General features: G+C 39.4%; 1 protein-coding gene across 2 annotated transcripts; it reads right to left on the reverse strand.

The window, feature by feature from the left end:
* Positions 1–775: 775 nt before the first annotated feature.
* LOC111254218 (E3 SUMO-protein ligase PIAS2-like) lies at positions 776–17,765 on the reverse strand. Of its 2 annotated transcripts, XM_022814833.2 has the most exons (14): positions 17,592–17,765; positions 14,049–14,087; positions 11,445–11,591; positions 9,975–10,365; positions 9,444–9,573; positions 8,596–8,752; positions 8,284–8,412; positions 7,904–8,065; positions 7,303–7,401; positions 6,566–6,820; positions 6,083–6,277; positions 5,357–5,825; positions 3,720–3,824; positions 776–3,517 (listed from the first exon to the last, which is right to left on the reverse strand). In XM_022814833.2, the coding sequence occupies exons 1-14, from the start codon at positions 17,622–17,624 to the stop codon at positions 3,390–3,392; spliced, it is 2,439 nt and encodes an 812-aa protein (XP_022670568.2). In that variant the 5' UTR covers positions 17,625–17,765; the 3' UTR covers positions 776–3,389. The 2 variants fall into 2 exon arrangements, with proteins under 2 accessions (XP_022670568.2, XP_086830971.1); XM_086974845.1 differs by lacking the exon at positions 14,049–14,087.
* Between the last annotated feature and the right edge of the window lie 271 nt (positions 17,766–18,036).

Consider the following 18,036-nt stretch of genomic DNA (forward strand, 5'->3'; position numbering starts at 1 on the left):
GACGGCTGTTTAGCGGGCTCATCTACGTTGTTGTTGTCGTCGTCGCCGTCACCGAGCTACCATTATCGTCAGCAGCACTGTTTTTATTCATATCTAAGTAATAAGACTACTGCGCATATCTATATACCATGGGCCGCATTCGAACGCCAATGAATGACGACCGACGGTAAAGGTTCGATCGGCAAACGACGACCTTCGCTGTAAAGGCGATCATTTCTGCTTTTCTCGTCTCGACTCAAATAGTCAACAGCAGCTGAGGTCCTATTCTTCGCTTTCTGGCCATAGCGCCCCCACTCGGATAAATTCATTTACCATTCTTTTGTTACATCTATTTTTTTTCTACAAAGTAACATCACAAAATACAAAACAGGACTGAGTAAACTGGTCGAGTGTTGTATCGTGCATGCTGTCGCGCATATCGCACGCGATGTACAGCAATAACAACAACAACAACAACAATCATTCTGCTTTTTTAGAAACAGCGATGACAAACAAATAATCAGCTGTGCCTTTTAATAGATAAAATTAACTGGTTAGCCATAAGCGCCAAAGGTAGACTGATTTGAAACAAATACTATTATATCTTCAGTTCTTAACATTATCGCGTGATGAATCGATATGCGAAATATGTACATACTTTATATTTGTTATTATATATAATAACAAATACGTGGCGATGTTTACTTACACACCTGCAAAATGGATTCGTTTAGTAGGTCAGCGCATATCGGCCAGATTTTGCCGGGACTTTTTTGGTCAATGATTACAATCCGTGATTAGTCATATTTCTTTTTCGCCATTTTACTTTCTGCATTTTGTGCATATATTCTAACAATAATCATCTAACGGTTCAAACAGTGACTACATAATTCGAATAATTGTTATTCTAACTGATTCATTCATAGGCGGTATTTATTGTCGTCGTCGTCGTCGCCTGTTGAAGTGTTTCTAAATTTTTCGCTTTTATGTACCTACTCCAACTAAATCCCCCTGCTGGCTACAACTGTTGTCGGCACAACAACAACAACAATTGTTCATTTTTGTGTCGCATACGTTCGAGACGTACGTTCAACAGGTTTCCGCATGCTAAAATTAATAGTAGGTATTGTCATTGCCCTTTTTTCCAACACTCCAGTTCTTCTGGGGCTATTTGTTCCTCCCCTTTTCCCCATTATTCTTGTTATTCATCTCTCTATAGATCTTACTTTCGTCCCTACCTCTTTTTCTGCAACCCATTTAATTTGCTGCCCTGTTTTGATATTACGATTGAAAATTTTTTTGGTGCATATTTCTCGTATATATACACAAACCTTATACATTAACACAAGCATACGAGCATACATTCTTACATGCACAGCATCTTTAATTGACTCGAACGCGTTGTTGTTGTTGTTGTTTTCGTCAGTCACCTTTGTTTCCTCATGTTTTACGTCGTTCTCGCTCGATCTTCCTTGCCACGGAACAATACTTATGTACAGATGAGCTATTATGCTCACAAAGAATAACGCCCATGGCTGGATGGCGCCAAACAACCCTCACGCCAACGTCAAATGCTTTTGATATATATACACACTTGACATTCACCCTTGGACGTCGTATTACTTATTGACATTTCTTTCGCGTTTCGGTGTGGAACATCAAGTTGTCTTTTTCGGCTTTTGTTTTTATCTATATATAGTTATATACAGGGGCAGCTCAATCACTTCTAGAGGGTCCATTACTGTGCATTATATACCAGCCAAAAGGGACAACGATCTGCCTTTCAACATTCAAAGCGGTGTACAATTATTTTTATGAACCCACAATCCTCAACAATTCTTATTAAGTTCTTTCTCTCACTTTCCCATTAATTTGCAATCCCTTCAATTGTGTCTGTATGTCGTCTCCTTATGATTTATTTTGCTAGCTAGCTTGCTTTTCTGTGATAATCATCACCACCTGCAGCAGCAGTAGAAATTAGAACGAATTTTCCCTTACAATTCGCACCATCGGCACTGTTAGCTCAGGCAGAGGCCAATTAGTTTATGAACATTAAAATAATTTAAAGAAGCGGCTGTATTTTCTTTTGTTCTTCTGATTGTAGAATCTGTCTTCTGCTTTCTCCGCTCATGCAGAAGTTAGCTTGACTTCGTCATTTTGCAGCAACGCTTAATTGCTAAAGGAGCTGTTGTTACTGGTCTTCCATCAGCTACTGATGCGGTTAAAACGCATGGTCGCCGCTACACGGGCATATCGCAGTTACTTATTTCTTGTTGCCGCCATTGGTGTCGTCGTTGGCGACGACGACGAAGATTATTGGTTATTTCTACTTCTGTTACTCACGTGATGATTGTTGTTTTTGTATTTGTTGCTCAATCAGGTTATTAAACTCCATAGTGGCCGTACGTGATTGCTCGTAACGCTGCAAATACTGAAGCGTTGGTTGTTCCTGACCTGTGGTAGTTCCAGGTTACGATGCACTTTCAATTACGACACCTGGATGCTGCGCAGTAGAAGTGTTGCGTGACCGCGTGTGGTGGAAGTACAACTGAAGCTATTGCTCCAGATCTGTCAGTCTCTTATGCATCTCAGCTTTACTGTCTGCCCGTGACGATCGGAAACGGCGAGCTCCTATCAGGAGTTGACGAGCAGTCGTTTTGTGTTGTTGTTGATCTTTCGTGCTGCAGGTCCATCAAATGGTGCTGTTTTTGTTCGTGACGATGTCGGTATTGCTGCTGATGGCCAGCGGCAAGCAGCAGCTCTTGCCGGTGTTCGAGTTCTCTGAGCTGCTGTCTTAACAGATGCTGCTGTTGCTGCAGATGTACGTCGCTTCTCTGTTTGTACAGATCCTCCTGCTGTTGTTGATGCCCTCTTGATGGATGTCTATCATCACGCAACTGTTCTCGATGCCCATCAGGGCGCAGATGATCATCCTGATGTTGACTCTGTGACCCATGGTGGTCATGATAGGTTTGGTCGAGCAGATGTTGCTGGTGTGACTGTTGCTGGCCTGATTTAGCTGTTGCGGCTGCTGCTCGAAAAAAATATTCCTGCTGCTGCTGTTGGCAAGACCCTACAGTGTCCTGTTGTTGTTCATGATGGTGGGGTTGAAGGTGTAGGTGATGACACTTCAAGGAGTAATCATACTGTTCTTGCTGCCCAATTATCGAATGCTTTTTCCTAAAGGATTCGACAAAACTTTCGTTGTTGTTGTTGTTGTTGTTATTATAAGAATAACTGCTGCTATTGTGACTGAGCAGACTACTGCTACGGTAGGAAGACACACTGTTAACCAAGGTAGGTGTCATGGATGTTGTTCTGACTGTTGTCGCTATCGTTGCAACAGCTGCTGTTGTTGAAACAGAGGATGGCACCCCTGAATGGTCGTGTACGTGTCGCGCCGGCACCTGTCAGTCGAGGTTGATAACGTCACGGGGACCTGAGCCTGTTCCCTGAGCTGCTGTTGGTTGAACGCTTGGTTGAGATCGCTGTTGAAGTTGTTGTCGTTCATCAGCCAACAGCTGATAAATGTTGTAACCTGTGAATTAACCGAAGTTAGGCTACCAGGAAAAATGTCTTCGTACATTTAGACAAAGTTGATCGCTAATTCATTGTTAATACATTTTTCTAAAGGAACTTCAGGTCAACCAGTGACCTATAAATACTTCTACTAATACTATATAATAAGACTGTAAAATCAGGGTGTTTAACGAAAACCGTGCATCGTATGGAATACTTACTTCCATAGGGTCCGTAGAGATTCTGACTGACAGACGTCCCACCAGTTGCTGCCACAGCGTTAAAGTAGTCTGTAGAGGAGTACGAGTTGTAATAGCCTGCTGCACCTGAAAAACAATGCGTATTTCTTCAGTGCTTACTTCCGATTTGTAACGCTGTGGCTTCAAGCAATCCGTCGTCATAAATCTCTGCGACATTTTATTTATATCGACATTAAAGTATGCAACTTTACGTAAATGACTCGATTATACTAATTTCGACTTTCAGTCAACAGCTCGAAATTTTTTATGGTGGATACATTACCGACATGTATTAGTCTATACAAACGAAACCGACAGACTTTACAAATACTCTTTTTCTTTTACTTATTTATACTATGCGTCGTTAACAAAAAACCTATAAAAAAAAAAAAAAAAACTATGTGGCTGGCTAATATTATAGTCTGCTAGAAATTTCCGAGTGAAAACCGATTGGATTTACTCTAGGAGAAGTTAGTTCAAGAGAAAAAGTACTGAAGGCTAGCGACCCGAAGGCCAAGAAAGCATTGCCGCAATCGAGGAGAGTTTTTCGTTAAATCAGAGCTTAACTCAAAGGCCTCTGTCGACCAAACTGGCAATTGACAAGTTACGTGTACGTACAGGATTATAAATTATAAAAAAAATATAAGTAAATGCTAAAAATGCGGAAACTGAATAAAAAACTTCAAATCGATTGGGTATCCCTGTGGCGTATTCCATTTGTAATTTGTAGAAACTTAATAATAAAAATAACACCTGGAGCATATGATAGCCACAAAAAACCGTGGTTCTACCACCAGTCGAAAAAGAATCAGGCGAGAGAATGGCCTCGTCCTAGAAGGAAATAAGGTTTGGTGATGTCAAGTAGGTTCGGACAAATGTGATAATAGTACTGGCAATAAATATTAGATACATCTACTATTATGAGACACCTGCCGAAGATGAAACAATGAATGCAGCACGCTATCCTGAGGTCCTCAATGGACCCATCGGCCGTTGGCACAGCACCGTAAAGCATGCAATCTGGTTACTGAATAACAATGCCAGATCTCATTACCACACCTTAGTTACTTTTTGGATTGAGCAAAAGATATCTGACGTCGGCTTCGGTGCGCTTGCTTTCCTGATCTAAATCCGTGTGAATATGGGCTTTTTTGTTTGAAACTACTACAACTAGTAGGCAAGCATATCATACTATTGATTTACTTCAAAAAGCTGTAAGTAGAAGCCGTAAATCGGAAGGCCAATGGTAGGCATTTCGCTATTTAGAAACTACTGGAGCGCTAAAGTAAGCATGTGAAAAATAAAGAGTACCTTTAATACATTAAAAATCATTATTCTAGATCAACTGGTTTCCAATTTCAAAATTTAGCGGGCTCGTTTTCAATGGACTCATGACACGTCGATTGGCGGAGGGAAAATATAATTCCTATAGTGGAAAATCTATAAGGAAATGAAGAGAAGGAGCAGTAGTAACGAGGCGTTTTTAAAGAAGCATCACATGTGATCTGTCTTAGACAAAATAGAATCAACTTTTTCATTGCTTTTGCATTCATGGATTGATCACGGTAAGGGAGTGAGTGAGTGTGTGGGAGTGCGTAGGATAATTGACTTCTTCCTACCGCTGGCTGTCCCGGAGGCCGCTCCTGCTGCTGCCGCTGGATAATTTGATAGAAAACTTGACGCCGTCGTGGCTGCTGTACGCGATGACGGAAGTGAAACTGCCCCACTATTTGAACGCACCGCTGTTGTCTGCCCGCTGCCAGATGATGATACCGAGACGACGCCCTGGCCACAGGATGATACCGACGATCCATAGACAACGTTACTGGACGCCCGTTGGGTAGCGGCGCCCACGGCCGACGTTGAGGCCGAAGTAACTACTCCATGCGATGGCAGTACACGCTGCGAGCTCAGCGAATGTACAGCGCCGCTGGTAGCTATTGTCTGCTGATGTTGCTGCTGGATGTGCGCATTCGAATTTTGATGAATTCGATTGGAAGAGACAAGCGCTCCTTGCACAGCCCGTGCCGGAGCCGGAGCTAAAGCGTTATCTTCTTCATCGGTCGATTCAGTGAGATCGATCATAACCTGAAAACGACAGCGAAAAAAAAAAGCGAAGCAATCGAATAACAGGATCACACAGCATGACGACTGTGCACCGTATGACGGACATGGAATCGCCTTAAGCGGTATTTTTCATTTAGATGATTGGCTGATATAAAGAAGATATTATACTGACATCAGTCAGCTAGCTCAATCGAACATCAGACAAGTGCAGAAGAGCGGTACATATTCGGCGGAACCCAACTAGTCTTATGGCAAAGATCTAGGATTAGCAAACAGACCTCCTGTTTGTCCTTTTCAGATTGCTCCTTTTTACGTTTCCGTTCTCGTTCTTCATCGGAATCTTCCGATTCACTTCCACCGTGTCGAGCTCTTTTACGTCCACCATCTTTTTCTTTATCTTCAACTACTGGTGTCCACGAACCATCCTCGTTAAGTTGTACTTCGCGACATTCAAGAGGGGCTAATCGACAGACCTGTTATGATCGTCAAAGCACACGAAAAATAAGAGGCGATTAGTTGAAATATTGCTATTATTGTAAGGCTATTTAGTGTCTACTGGACAGCTGGTAACTGCCAGTATCAATAGGTGCAATTTTGCTCTCTATGTATTAGCCTTTAATTAAATTTGTATTAATAAGATATTTCGTGTATTGGTTTATTCATTTTTAAAATTATTAGCTGGACCTGCGCAGGCGTTTACTTCGGTAGGAAAAGGAGTGGAAGGAGTTTTGTTTTTAGACTTGTCACTATCGGTCACTCGCCTCTTCCATGTAGGCGTCAATATAAAGATCGTCGTAGGAAATGCTCTTATCGCAAACGGCGCATATCCATGTGGGCTTCTTCTCATTCATCATTAGATAGAGGTGAGCGTCGAAACAGTTGAGGTGAGAGCATCCTCTCGCCCGGCACGGAACTTGGACTCGGCATTGTCCCAAAGGACAAACCAAAGACAGTCGAAGTGATGTCATGCAGAGATCGTCATCATTATCGGGACGTAACTTCGCTCGAATCATCGACTGAAAGAAATAAGGCATAAGGTATAATAATAAAAAATAAGAATAAGCAATTTGCGTTCATAAAACAGGTAAAGTTACATATACTTCTCAAAGCAAGATCAATAGATCAGCTTCACACCATTTTAAACCCGAACGGAGCTACGAATCAAACACAATCGTTTGGAACTTGCAGATAAAATAGGGATGAATAGCGTCCAGCTTTACATAGATGTTCTAAAGGAATACATGGGTTCGCACAAATTATACTTGATAATTTTAACGCAAAAAAAATTAAGTTACGCTCCGTATAAGTACACTTAAAGGACTACTACTTAGTTGATAAATGTCCCTCGATTCCAGATATGAGCTGACAAATTGGTCGGGGAACAAAGCAAATAGTTCAGAAGCAACATTAATCATTAACTGATATCATGGTTTAAGCCACCTGTAGAAATACATATCTATATAGGCTTGCTTTTCTGTGTTAACATAAATAAAGTCACCTTAGTAGCCTCTACAGAAGCGCGTCCTTTCTTTTTAAGCCGCTCTAGCAATGCATTGGCATTATGTCGCTGAACTAGGTAGACCGCGCACACGAACGCCTTCAGGAACCGATAGTTAAGTTGAAACACACACGTGATATACAATATATATTAGAGAGAGAGCGATAGAACACCGTAATTAGTTGTTGTGCATACTTTCGCATTACGCACAATATTTTCGAATAAATAGCGTAGATGCAATAGACAACAAGCTGTAAAATGACGACGGCTTGCCGTTGGCTACAAACATTGATGAGACAAACATTTCGTTGTACTGAATTCGCTCATGATCTGCACCTAAAGCTTTCTTAACCGTTGGATCTGTAATTATTCGTAAGCTTCAAGCACAACGTCTTGTGAGCACCACCTACTTTCACTTATTCCAAAACGTATTAATTTTAATAAACGACAGATTAATTTACATTCATTTAGTGTATGTGATAGATAATGGTTAACGTATGTCAAGAAACCTTACTATCTAACTGTATTGTAATTGATATTCGTAGAGTATCACTCATCAAGATCGTTCAGTACCTAGAGTCACGGTATATTCTCGCGATACCTTTCCATATTCGTGTGTCCAAGAGATGTGTAATTTATTAGGAAGGCCTGTATTCGTATGGCATACAGTCGTGATATTGAGCGGACGAGGCGGCCGTTTTGGCTCTACGCCTGGTTTATTCGTCGGAATCGCATTCGGAAGTGATAACAAACGCCCGTTTACCTGTTACAACGAAAAATCATTTACTGGCATCGGTTCAATCTTCTTTGCCTTGTAGTAACGGCACGACTCTTTAAGACTGTCGTCGTCTTTTACGAACAAGACGTCACGGGTCTGAACATACCCCCAGTATAGCGTTCGCTTCTCAAATTTTGTACACACCATTAAGTAAGAATTTTTATTTCTACAGTTTTAAGGTTAATTACGTATTAAAGTTATACCTTCACAACGAGTCCCGGTGGGAAGGCGTCATCTTGCGGCACAGTTGAATCAAGAGCACACAATCGTAGCTGAAGCTGTACAGCCGGCTCACCTGGCTTGTAGTCTTTTGACATCAATAGAGAATGAACCTGTAACCAAGTAAGCAATATGACTGCTACTGTAATCTTTTGTACTATGAGCGCCAATAAATTATCCGAGCAGAGGGCTCTGTAGCAAGCGATTTATTGTAATATATATATATATATATATATCGTAGAAGATGGTAAATGATCAATAATACGTAGAGAACTTGACACGATATGGAACCATACTTGAGCCGGCGTCATATGAAACGCGAATTCGGCCTCCTTTTGCCGAGGTGCGTTTTGCTGTTGCCCTGCTGGCGTAGGCGCTTGCGGAATATTTTGCTGAAGTGAAGACGGCTTCAAAATCTCTGCTAGCTGTTCGTAGAAAGGAAGAACCTTTAGCCTGTAATCGTGCAGTCACGAAAGCAACACGTTAGCAGTGCATTAGTAGTAACTTCAATTCTGCTTAACGATGAAATACTGGGCAAACAAAAATCGTTCATTTGCATTCATCGTCATTTCGTACTGCAATAGTGCGGAACAGGACTGCTAATAAGAACGTAGGAAAGAAAGATTATAATTAAGAAAGGTTATTTGAAGGACTTTGCCTTGAACTGTGGAATTTCCTACAATTCATCCTTCCGGAGCTCGATGTTTCCCGTCAGTTTCTACACACTTACCATTAAACCTAAACATATGCGCTATGCCACTCAAGCTATGTTCACTGACAAAGGAGAGAAAATGTTATGCGTAGAAGGAAATTCGGGAGTCTCTAGTTTTCTGAGACTGCATCTTTTCATCCTGTTGAGCTAGGGTGAGCGATTTAGCAACGCCTTACAACCTAGAAGCTCAAAAAAATTAACGTCCTGGCCAATCGACTCTACTGCCGATCTTCTATAGTGTAGCAGTTGTTCACATCAACTGCGGATGGTACAAAATAAATATAGGTATAGATACATACAAATGAGTGCAAAATGTGTCTACAGTAGGCACTGGAATCATTTACGGTAGTAATTTTTACATACGCGATAGTGCATAGCAAGCTGCACATAAACAGTCTCCACTTAATAAGCTGACTAGACTGAGTAGCTTACTTGACATCTGGATGAATCGGATATTGGTTGAGCGGTTGTGCACTCTGAACGTTTGCCGAAGGTCCTAGTGTTGAGGCTACTTGCTGAGCCATCTGAAAATTGTACAAGCCCGCGGCGCTTAACGCAGCCGCTAGGTGCGCCAAGCAAGGTAATAAGTCAACATCACATTGTTAGAATTTACTTCATTTCCGACCATCACTCCTACACTTATTGTATGCTTACAAATATCACGCCACGTAAAATTTGTCAATAAATTCGCAGCTACTAAAGCTGCAAAGGTGCCTCAAGTAGATATAAATTAGCTGCCGTTTACTCGCCTACCCAAAACGATTACTTCGAATTCGATAATTCTCAAAACAACGCCGCAAAGCATTTCTAAACTTTACCTATGCTTGCAGCCAATTCTCGACACAATCATCTTAGCCTACTTTAGATGATGAAGATCAGTTATTATAATGAATTCATCCACATACAGATTCATATTTTCTCTACTCAAAAGTAAGCAGTTTACCGTTCAGATCCTTTGCTTACCCTGTCTTTGGAGATAGTTATTTACTGTGTTATGTGACGGCGGATCATCTCGCTTCATCGGTGGAACTGCACAAATTCGAGATTGCGGAATGGTTGACAGCGAGCCTCCCCCCCCACCACCTCCCCCTGCTCCTCCCCCTGCTACACTTCCGCCACCGCCGCTTAAATCGCCGATACTTCCGGTTACATTTCCAACACCGCCTACACCTCCAACCGTCGAACGTCCAACGCTTCCAAGACCACCAAGACCGCTTAGCGTTGCCGCGCTCGTGGACTGCTGAGCGGCAGCTGCGGCGGCAGCTGCAGCGGCAGCGGCGGCCGCTGCTTGACTTGCCTGAGACGCGACTTCCATATCAGAACCATATCGACCCTGACTTCGCCGGTGAAGATCCTACGATAACCGAAGACGAGGCAAACGAATGCAGACAAATAGGGGTCATAGAAATCTACAATAAGCAATACGTATATCTCATATATTTTTCAATCCAGAAGATTAAGCCTGTTAATATGTGCACACGTAAATATATAAAAGGGGCAGAGGAGCAAAAGCCCAAATTAACTCTTTGTTCACAGGTAAGGGCCAACTGCATAGCCATTTTTTTTTTAATTTAAGAGACCTGCTTTTGCTCAAAAAGATATTTAACGATGTTATTTTTACATTTTTACTATCTTAGTAAATAATGAAAATCTGACAATTGTCCGCAAATGTCTAACTATCTTGGCAAAAATTGTAAGAAGATGCATGCCCAGTTTGTTTTCTTTAAAACCAAAAAGTTCTTCCACTTTAATTAATTTCATAATTCTGCCACCCTTATGGTGCCTTGTGTATGATGAACATTTCATTTTTAGTGCCATAGTTTTTTTACACAAAATAAAGTCGATAGCATAAGCAGCGCTATTAGACGATACGATGCGTTCATTCTTGCAAAAAGTATAGGTTTGTAAAACGTATGATGCGCCGTATGTCCAAAGCAGCTATCACAGAGGAATTGCTGAGGTTACACGAAACTTGAGAGCTAAAAACAATGCAATCAAGTAGAATATATGCGAACATGATTTAACAAAATCAAACAGTTCGCTATTACAACAAGATTTATAGTGAAAGCTTTCCCTGAGATCTTACGACCACTATGGTGTACGCTGTCAACCAACATCGCCTTAGGAGCCCCACCAGCAATAGACATCTAAGGTTGAGAAATAAGAAATCCGGAAGATGGGCTTGAGTTACATCTTTGCTGCCATCAAGTGAAGTGTAGAATGCGATTATTAAGTGGAATCAGCAAGTACAAGAACCAGCTAAAAATCTCAGATCAGAGATACCCCACACTAGATATGGCCAAATAGGTATCCAGAGCGATGAAGTTACATCAGCTAAAAAGCAGCTGGTCGACAAAATATGAATTTGTACACTTTTATTTAAAATACTTTTGACTAACTAAATGTAAACATTGCTCACCCTGTGTACTATACCTTAATCTTTAAGATGATTGGGGTGGATCGAACTCGAACGAGTTCTAGGGCCCGCTGTTGGAGTTCCTGCTTCTTCCCACTTTTATTACGGCCTGCAAAGCCTAGCAATACTTGGAGTTCTGATACCCGGAAGTTTAGGATCATATTCTGTAATAATAAAACACCCATAACCATACGTGTGAGTTAATAATGCTGACATTATTCTCCTCGTGGTCACTCCTGCGTAGATAATAGTTTATAGTTAACAGCAGCGTTATGCAAGATCAATAAACGTGTACGCATATTGGTCTTTCATGACGTTGCCTTAATTTTCAAACTAAGCCATGAAGTTTTCTATGGATCTTTATTTTGTATCGTACTACTATAACGTACGCACCTGTAGTCCCATTGGCCTATAGCTGTGAAAACAATAAGCGTGAGAAAAGAACTCTAACACTGGGTGACCTGTAGAAGCAACATAATTGAAATTATCTGCTAATAAACACAACTCAAATCTGTAGTAATAGAATTGTATATCTGACACTTATTCCAACTGATTATGCCATCTAACCCTTTATAAAGTATAAGAACGATCTTATGCCATAGGTTTTAAAATTGCTTAGCGAATGTACCTCTATATTTGATATTAAAACATCAACTTTTAAGAGGCTTTCTCAAATAACAAGCTGTTTCATCTATAATCTAATTCCAACGCTAAAATACTAGTTAGTTTAATTAGTGTCACTATAAAACCTCCATAAAACAAAAACCTACAGGTGTGGTTTCATATGCTTGAAAGAGTAAAAATCTTAAAATAAGAAGTAGTAAGCGCATAATGTGGCCGAAAGACTATTTCTATCGCACTAGAGCATATCAGAGGATCAAAATATACCAACTGTGAAGGAAATACCCCGTTAAAAAAAAATCGATTAAAAAAAAATCATTAAGGAGTTAGTTGTGAAATATCTTAGTTCTGATACTAAGAAAGTTTTCCAAAGGTTCGTCAGTTAACATTAAATAACACAAATGTTACACAAGAATACCTGTACTATCAACTAGTGAGTATATTATGCATTATCTAATAGAGATAAATTGTCCGTGTATATATTGGACTAAAACTTCTCTTTTCAAAACAAAAAGGCGCGTCATTGCTTCTCGAGAATCGTCACCTTGATCTCATACGAAGACGTTCGGTATATCTCATATGGCTTTAAATTTTTCCAGGTTTAAGGTCGTGACTAAATTGCGATCTCATTTACTCACCGGCTCAGTTTTTAAGAAGAAGCTATTAATAATCTATCACAACAAAGTATACTTCTATCAGCTAATAATCGGTCGGTTAACAAGATAAGGTTTGTCGTGATGTGCCTTATAGTCGCGTTAATGTGTCTAGTGTAGTCTCTAGTTCATATCACGGAATCTAGCATTGTGTAGATGGGCTGCCTGCGCGTTAAACAAATTGCTTTTGCTTTAATTCGCACTTGACATCCAATCCACACCAGGAAAGCGTATTGTATCACCCACAGCGGATACACTATGAACATAGGTGCCCGTAAAAAATATAAAAAAAAAACAATATAACCTGGAGAAGTTCTACTGAAATAGGTCCGCTGAAAGTCTGCACAACCGTTCTAATCCACCTTGACCTTTATTATGTAGTAGTTGATGATCTATAATAATACTGGTAGCTTTTGGTAATTGTTCAGGGCAGCCGGCAGAATAGGAGTGCGTTAGCCACGACAAAGTTCAGCAGTGGTGGAACAAGGCATGTCCCAGCATTTTGATACGAAGTCACAATGCTACTTTTGAAAAGAAACGAGGCAAAAACACTAGCAAATGAAATAATTGCTTCGAGACACCAAAAACCATTACAATGTAGTGCACACGACGTTCTTAAATCTGTATATTGAATAGTACATTGATTATTAGAAAGGCAGTCTACTCATTATAACGGTTCTTATTTAAACGTATTAAATACGTATTAAACTATCGAATGTTTGCCCTGCAGATATTTAGTGATTTCATTTAAGCAGGCTATAGTGCAATATTTCAAAATCGGAAGTAGCCAGCTTCGACTCCGTCGTTGGAAACAAATGCGAGCACTAGATATAATCTTAATTTTAACCTGTTCTTTCTGAACTCAGCTGAACCTTCTACCCCGAATACCTACGACTGCCTGTAAATTTCTGTTTTAGTTCAATCCGGCAGTCAGTGCATCCGCTAATGTCAGTGCAGTTCATCATGGCTTTAGTATAATTATTTGAGAAATGACCTCACATTTTTTAATCATTCATTTCACTATTCAATACATTTGATATCGCACAATTATTTCATCTATTGTATCTCGAAATGTATAGTTTTATAAGAAGCATTATACTAATTGCTGTATAGCTAGTATACGTTAGCTAGACTTAATACTAGATATCATGCTGCCGCTAAGGAGAAGTTCGACATCAGACGTAAGAAAGGTAGCTAAAGGAGTTAGACATTATTACAACAGCCAATCCTATGACATCCATAACGATGCCCTATAAATGGCGACTAAGTAGATAAAATGTAAACTGACACAGATTATCAAACGAAAACGCATCGAAATCAAGATTAGGGTCTTGCAAAAATCCGAACCTTGAGGATGGCATCATCTTGCGACGAGGAAGAAAAGCCCTGTAAACGAAGAGCCACAGCCGACAAACAACAAACATAATTAAATAAAAAAAATAAAATTATACCCCTAGAATAGAAATCACGAAGGAATTATTATATGTTAAGCACCGCTTCGCGGGCGAAAACATGGCCATGCTATTTTGTGTCAATTACTAGCCAATAACTTCAAAGGAATTACTTGGCCGATTTATAATATCCAATAAAACTTATAGCAATAACAGTCTCTTAGTGCACCAAATAACCAACATACAATGTATTAGGCTTTACACATTTTTTATATACATACTATACGAGCTTTTAAATAGGGGCAGACAACTAATTAAGTGGGTGAATTTACGCAACGCGAGTTAAGTGCCAGTGGCTAAAAAACGAAAATAATCTTGTTTAAATCTTGTTTACAGTTTTCCTACCCTATTTTTTATAGAATATTTTTAATAGTAATAAAAATCCGTAAGAAATTAAGCCCGTTTGGATTAAGTTCCTAGTAACCGTTTATTTTTTGCCCCATATTTCACTTAATGCAAAAGTTGTTGTCCTGAATCTAGAATCTAAATAAATAAATTAGGTAAATAAAGTAACTTTGATACAACTGCGCGCAGTAAAATTTTTACGATAAACATATTTATACTTTATTAAGATAAGAGTCAGTATCTTTCCCTGCCTACACGCTATGCGATAATAGTGCGAAGGAATCAAGTAGTATCGCAGCTATTATTTCTGTGATGATCTGGTTGTCATAGCGTGTGCTTAACTTCGACACACAGCTTTAACACTTATACGAACATATGGTCGAATCATATAAGAAAATAACTAATTTGTTGACTTTCACTTTGACCTATCAGCCCTACAATCATTAAGTACCAATTAACTACGGTTCTTATAGAGCTAAGCTAAAGTAGTCATTTCATGGCAAAACTCCATCAAGTAAGGAAGTTGTTAAACAAAATAATATAAATTTTTATATTACTTTGTTTAATAAAGTACAATAAAAAAAATTGTAAAAAACTTTACATTAGTCTGTACCAAATGTTTGTTTTTGTAATACTACCCATTATACAAGTAAACCTTAGTCTATATGTGATATTTGGAACTAGTTTACCTAAAACCCTCTAAAATATCTTGTTTTTACCACCTTTACCAAACTCCTCGCCGTTTAGCAGATCGGCAGTGCCTTTATCATGTGTTAATACATATATCATGAATATAGCAATAGTTACCTATAGCCATAGATAAGCTGGTTACCAATTGTAGTTCTAAATAACCAATAAAATAATATTCACAGGCTTCTCCGTGGGAGAATAAAAAAAAAGCTCCCAATTAAATCTTGTGGAACATTCCGTTGTTTTTAATGTCTATCTGTGTTTTTTTCTGCATTCAGTAACCCAAAATAAATGAGCTTATGTCATAGTCCCTGCGATACTGTATTACCTAGAGAATTTTTTAAAAAACAATCGTCAGTGCAAGTAAGACTGCTAGCTACAATTAATAAACTCTCGGTGTTTCAATTATGTCTTGCTTTCAACAACGTTTATAGTCAGAAACAATTCTGCTTCTTTAATAGAAAAAAAAAATTACTATAGAATGATGTGCCGTAGTTACCTGTAACAAAACTGCGATAAGTTGCAAGGGCTTAATGTGTGTAAGCTTGATTGTATCTTCCCAAACCTGCTTATTGATAAATTTTTCATCTACTAAATTAAATAGTAGCTTTAAACTAGAATTCACGCGAATACGCCTTTTTCATCTACTACCCTTTAATGTCACAGATAACCATAACGAATTGTGCAAGTCGGTCAGTCTCATAATTACGTATGTTTACGGAGCGTTTTAGGAGAGCTTTTATTGTCAAGCCCAAAAACCGTCTACAAACTTTGTCAGCTGTCACGATTCGCGAGTGAAACGGCATTCATTGGACAATGTATTAAAAGAAAATCTGGTCTCGATTTTAATTTTCGTCGTCGAGGAACTATAAATAAATGTTCCGGGATGAACCGTAAAAATATTTTTCCATAACTTCCCTCAAAAGAAAATGTCCTACTAAAAACTCTAGTACGGCTTTTGGATTCAAACAGGTTTTTAGCTCACCCAGTGTCTGTCAAACAAATCATACATTTTCATATAAAGTGTACTTTAGCAGCTATCTTCTTAAACCGCTCAACCGACAAATGATTTAATATAGCACGCGTACCGCTAACAGCAATATCGACCTAACAATGTCTGTCATTTTACATGTTTTACGAATAAGCACATTGGCAGCTATTGGGATATCGTAAATAAGATGAAAACCAGCAATCTTGTCAAAAGCCATTTTTACTAAGTTCGTCGCATAGGCATTTCTAAGAATTCTACTACATTAAATGACTATCTGTAAATAAATGATATGGTAGACGTGTATTTACAAAAACTATCGATCTACGAGAAGAAGCTCTGCAATGAACGATCGTACGGTTATGATTATGATTTCAGTAGTTAAGGCGATTAACAACAGTAAGGCCAGTAACTGCCATGCTACAAGGTTAAGCTTATTACTAATTGTCTCAGTCAGCCAGAATGACAACAAGATAAATTTTATAGAAAATCTACCCATTATAATAGTTGATCTATTGATCAGCATAATATACATCTCTAAAACAGATAATCAATGACAACTGGGATATGCATTTCCAGAGACCAGTTTTAACCAAATCCCCTTCAAAAGTAAAATTGGCTCGATGTTTTTCTTTGTTGTTGAAATGGCGCGGAGTGACAAATGTATATACCCCATGGTACATTCAACACTCAGTATTAGAGAACTGGATGGACTAGAACTCGTACAAACTGAGAGTAATATAAAAATTAATTTCACAAGCCACTGACATTTATCTAATTCTATTCTAAACATAGGAAGAACACAAGGACATTACGTTTACTCAAGCTTCAAGATATATGTGATGGCGCATGAGGCGGATACTGATAGTTTTTTGTCTGTTTTTTTTTTTCGAGTCACCTTTTCTAAGCCTTTTCATTGTTAGGCCTAAATACGTGTATTAAGCCTTGACTTTGAGAGAGCATGCAGCAGAAAATTAAAAGAAAGCGACAGGTAATTATCGTAATCGATATTTGTCTATTTCCTCTATTCTCGACCATCCGCCTTAGGATAACGACACCAAATTCACATATTTATTTTCCAGTTAGAAAAAAGAAAAAGCGTTCGTGAAAAATAGCCTTTTTATCAAAAAAGCAGCATAAATCACAGTATACCGGAATAGCAACAGTGCCGTTAAAAATGCGACTGGAATATTTTTTAAAAATGCAGCCTTCATGCGTTATTCAGCTTAGCTTTCTATTTGTCACCGATAGACGTACGACCAATACAACGAATAGTAAGAGCTATCGTATTGACGGCAGAAGCCCTCTGTGAAGCTTCACACTTGTTCCGAATAAGACCTGGCCAGCTCATGAGAGAGGTGTGCAAAATTTCAGCTGTCTACTTCCCTAAGCCTAACTCAGAGCAACCGTCCTTACCCGGAGTTCCGTTCCCTCCATCATGCCTGACATTATTAGCCACTGTGTCGCACCGCTTGTCCGATGCTCAAAGGTGTCCCGGCACCCGAGCACGTCGAACGCACTTCACTGGAGACACTGATCCACCTCAAATCGCACAAGAATTTTCACCGCACGGGCGATAAGAGAAGAATCGAAGAACACAAATTTCATCATTAATGATCTGTGCTTCATACACGCCACGGTTGCCATGGTGACAGGGGTGCGGGCGATCGAAGTAAATCACTTTTTGAGATGGGCTGTTGCTTTCAGTTTTTACGAGAAATTCGTAAAATTACATGCCTGATATTTGTACAGGCGAGATGCATCCAGGAAAAATACAAGACAATTAGAAATATGGCTAGAAACATGAAAACTGAGGAAAAGTACCGGCGCCATCTTGATTTTTTTTGAGAAGGAGGACAAA

This window comes from Varroa destructor, unplaced genomic scaffold (genome assembly GCF_002443255.2).
Source record: "Varroa destructor unplaced genomic scaffold, Vdes_3.0 BEIS01000007.1, whole genome shotgun sequence".
Taxonomy (NCBI): Eukaryota; Metazoa; Arthropoda; class Arachnida; order Mesostigmata; family Varroidae; genus Varroa; species Varroa destructor.

Coding starts and splice junctions, on each gene's coding strand:
- LOC111254218 (XM_022814833.2), bottom strand. CDS start 17,624: ATGTCAGGCATGATGGAGGGAACGGAACTCCGG. Junction 14,088..17,591: donor TGGAGGGAACGGAACTCCGG/GTAAGGACGGTT, acceptor CTTCGTTTACAG/GGCTTTTCTTCCTCGTCGCA. Junction 3,825..5,356: donor GGCCTCCGGGACAGCCAGCG/GTAGGAAGAAGT, acceptor ATTGTTTTTCAG/GTGCAGCAGGCTATTACAAC.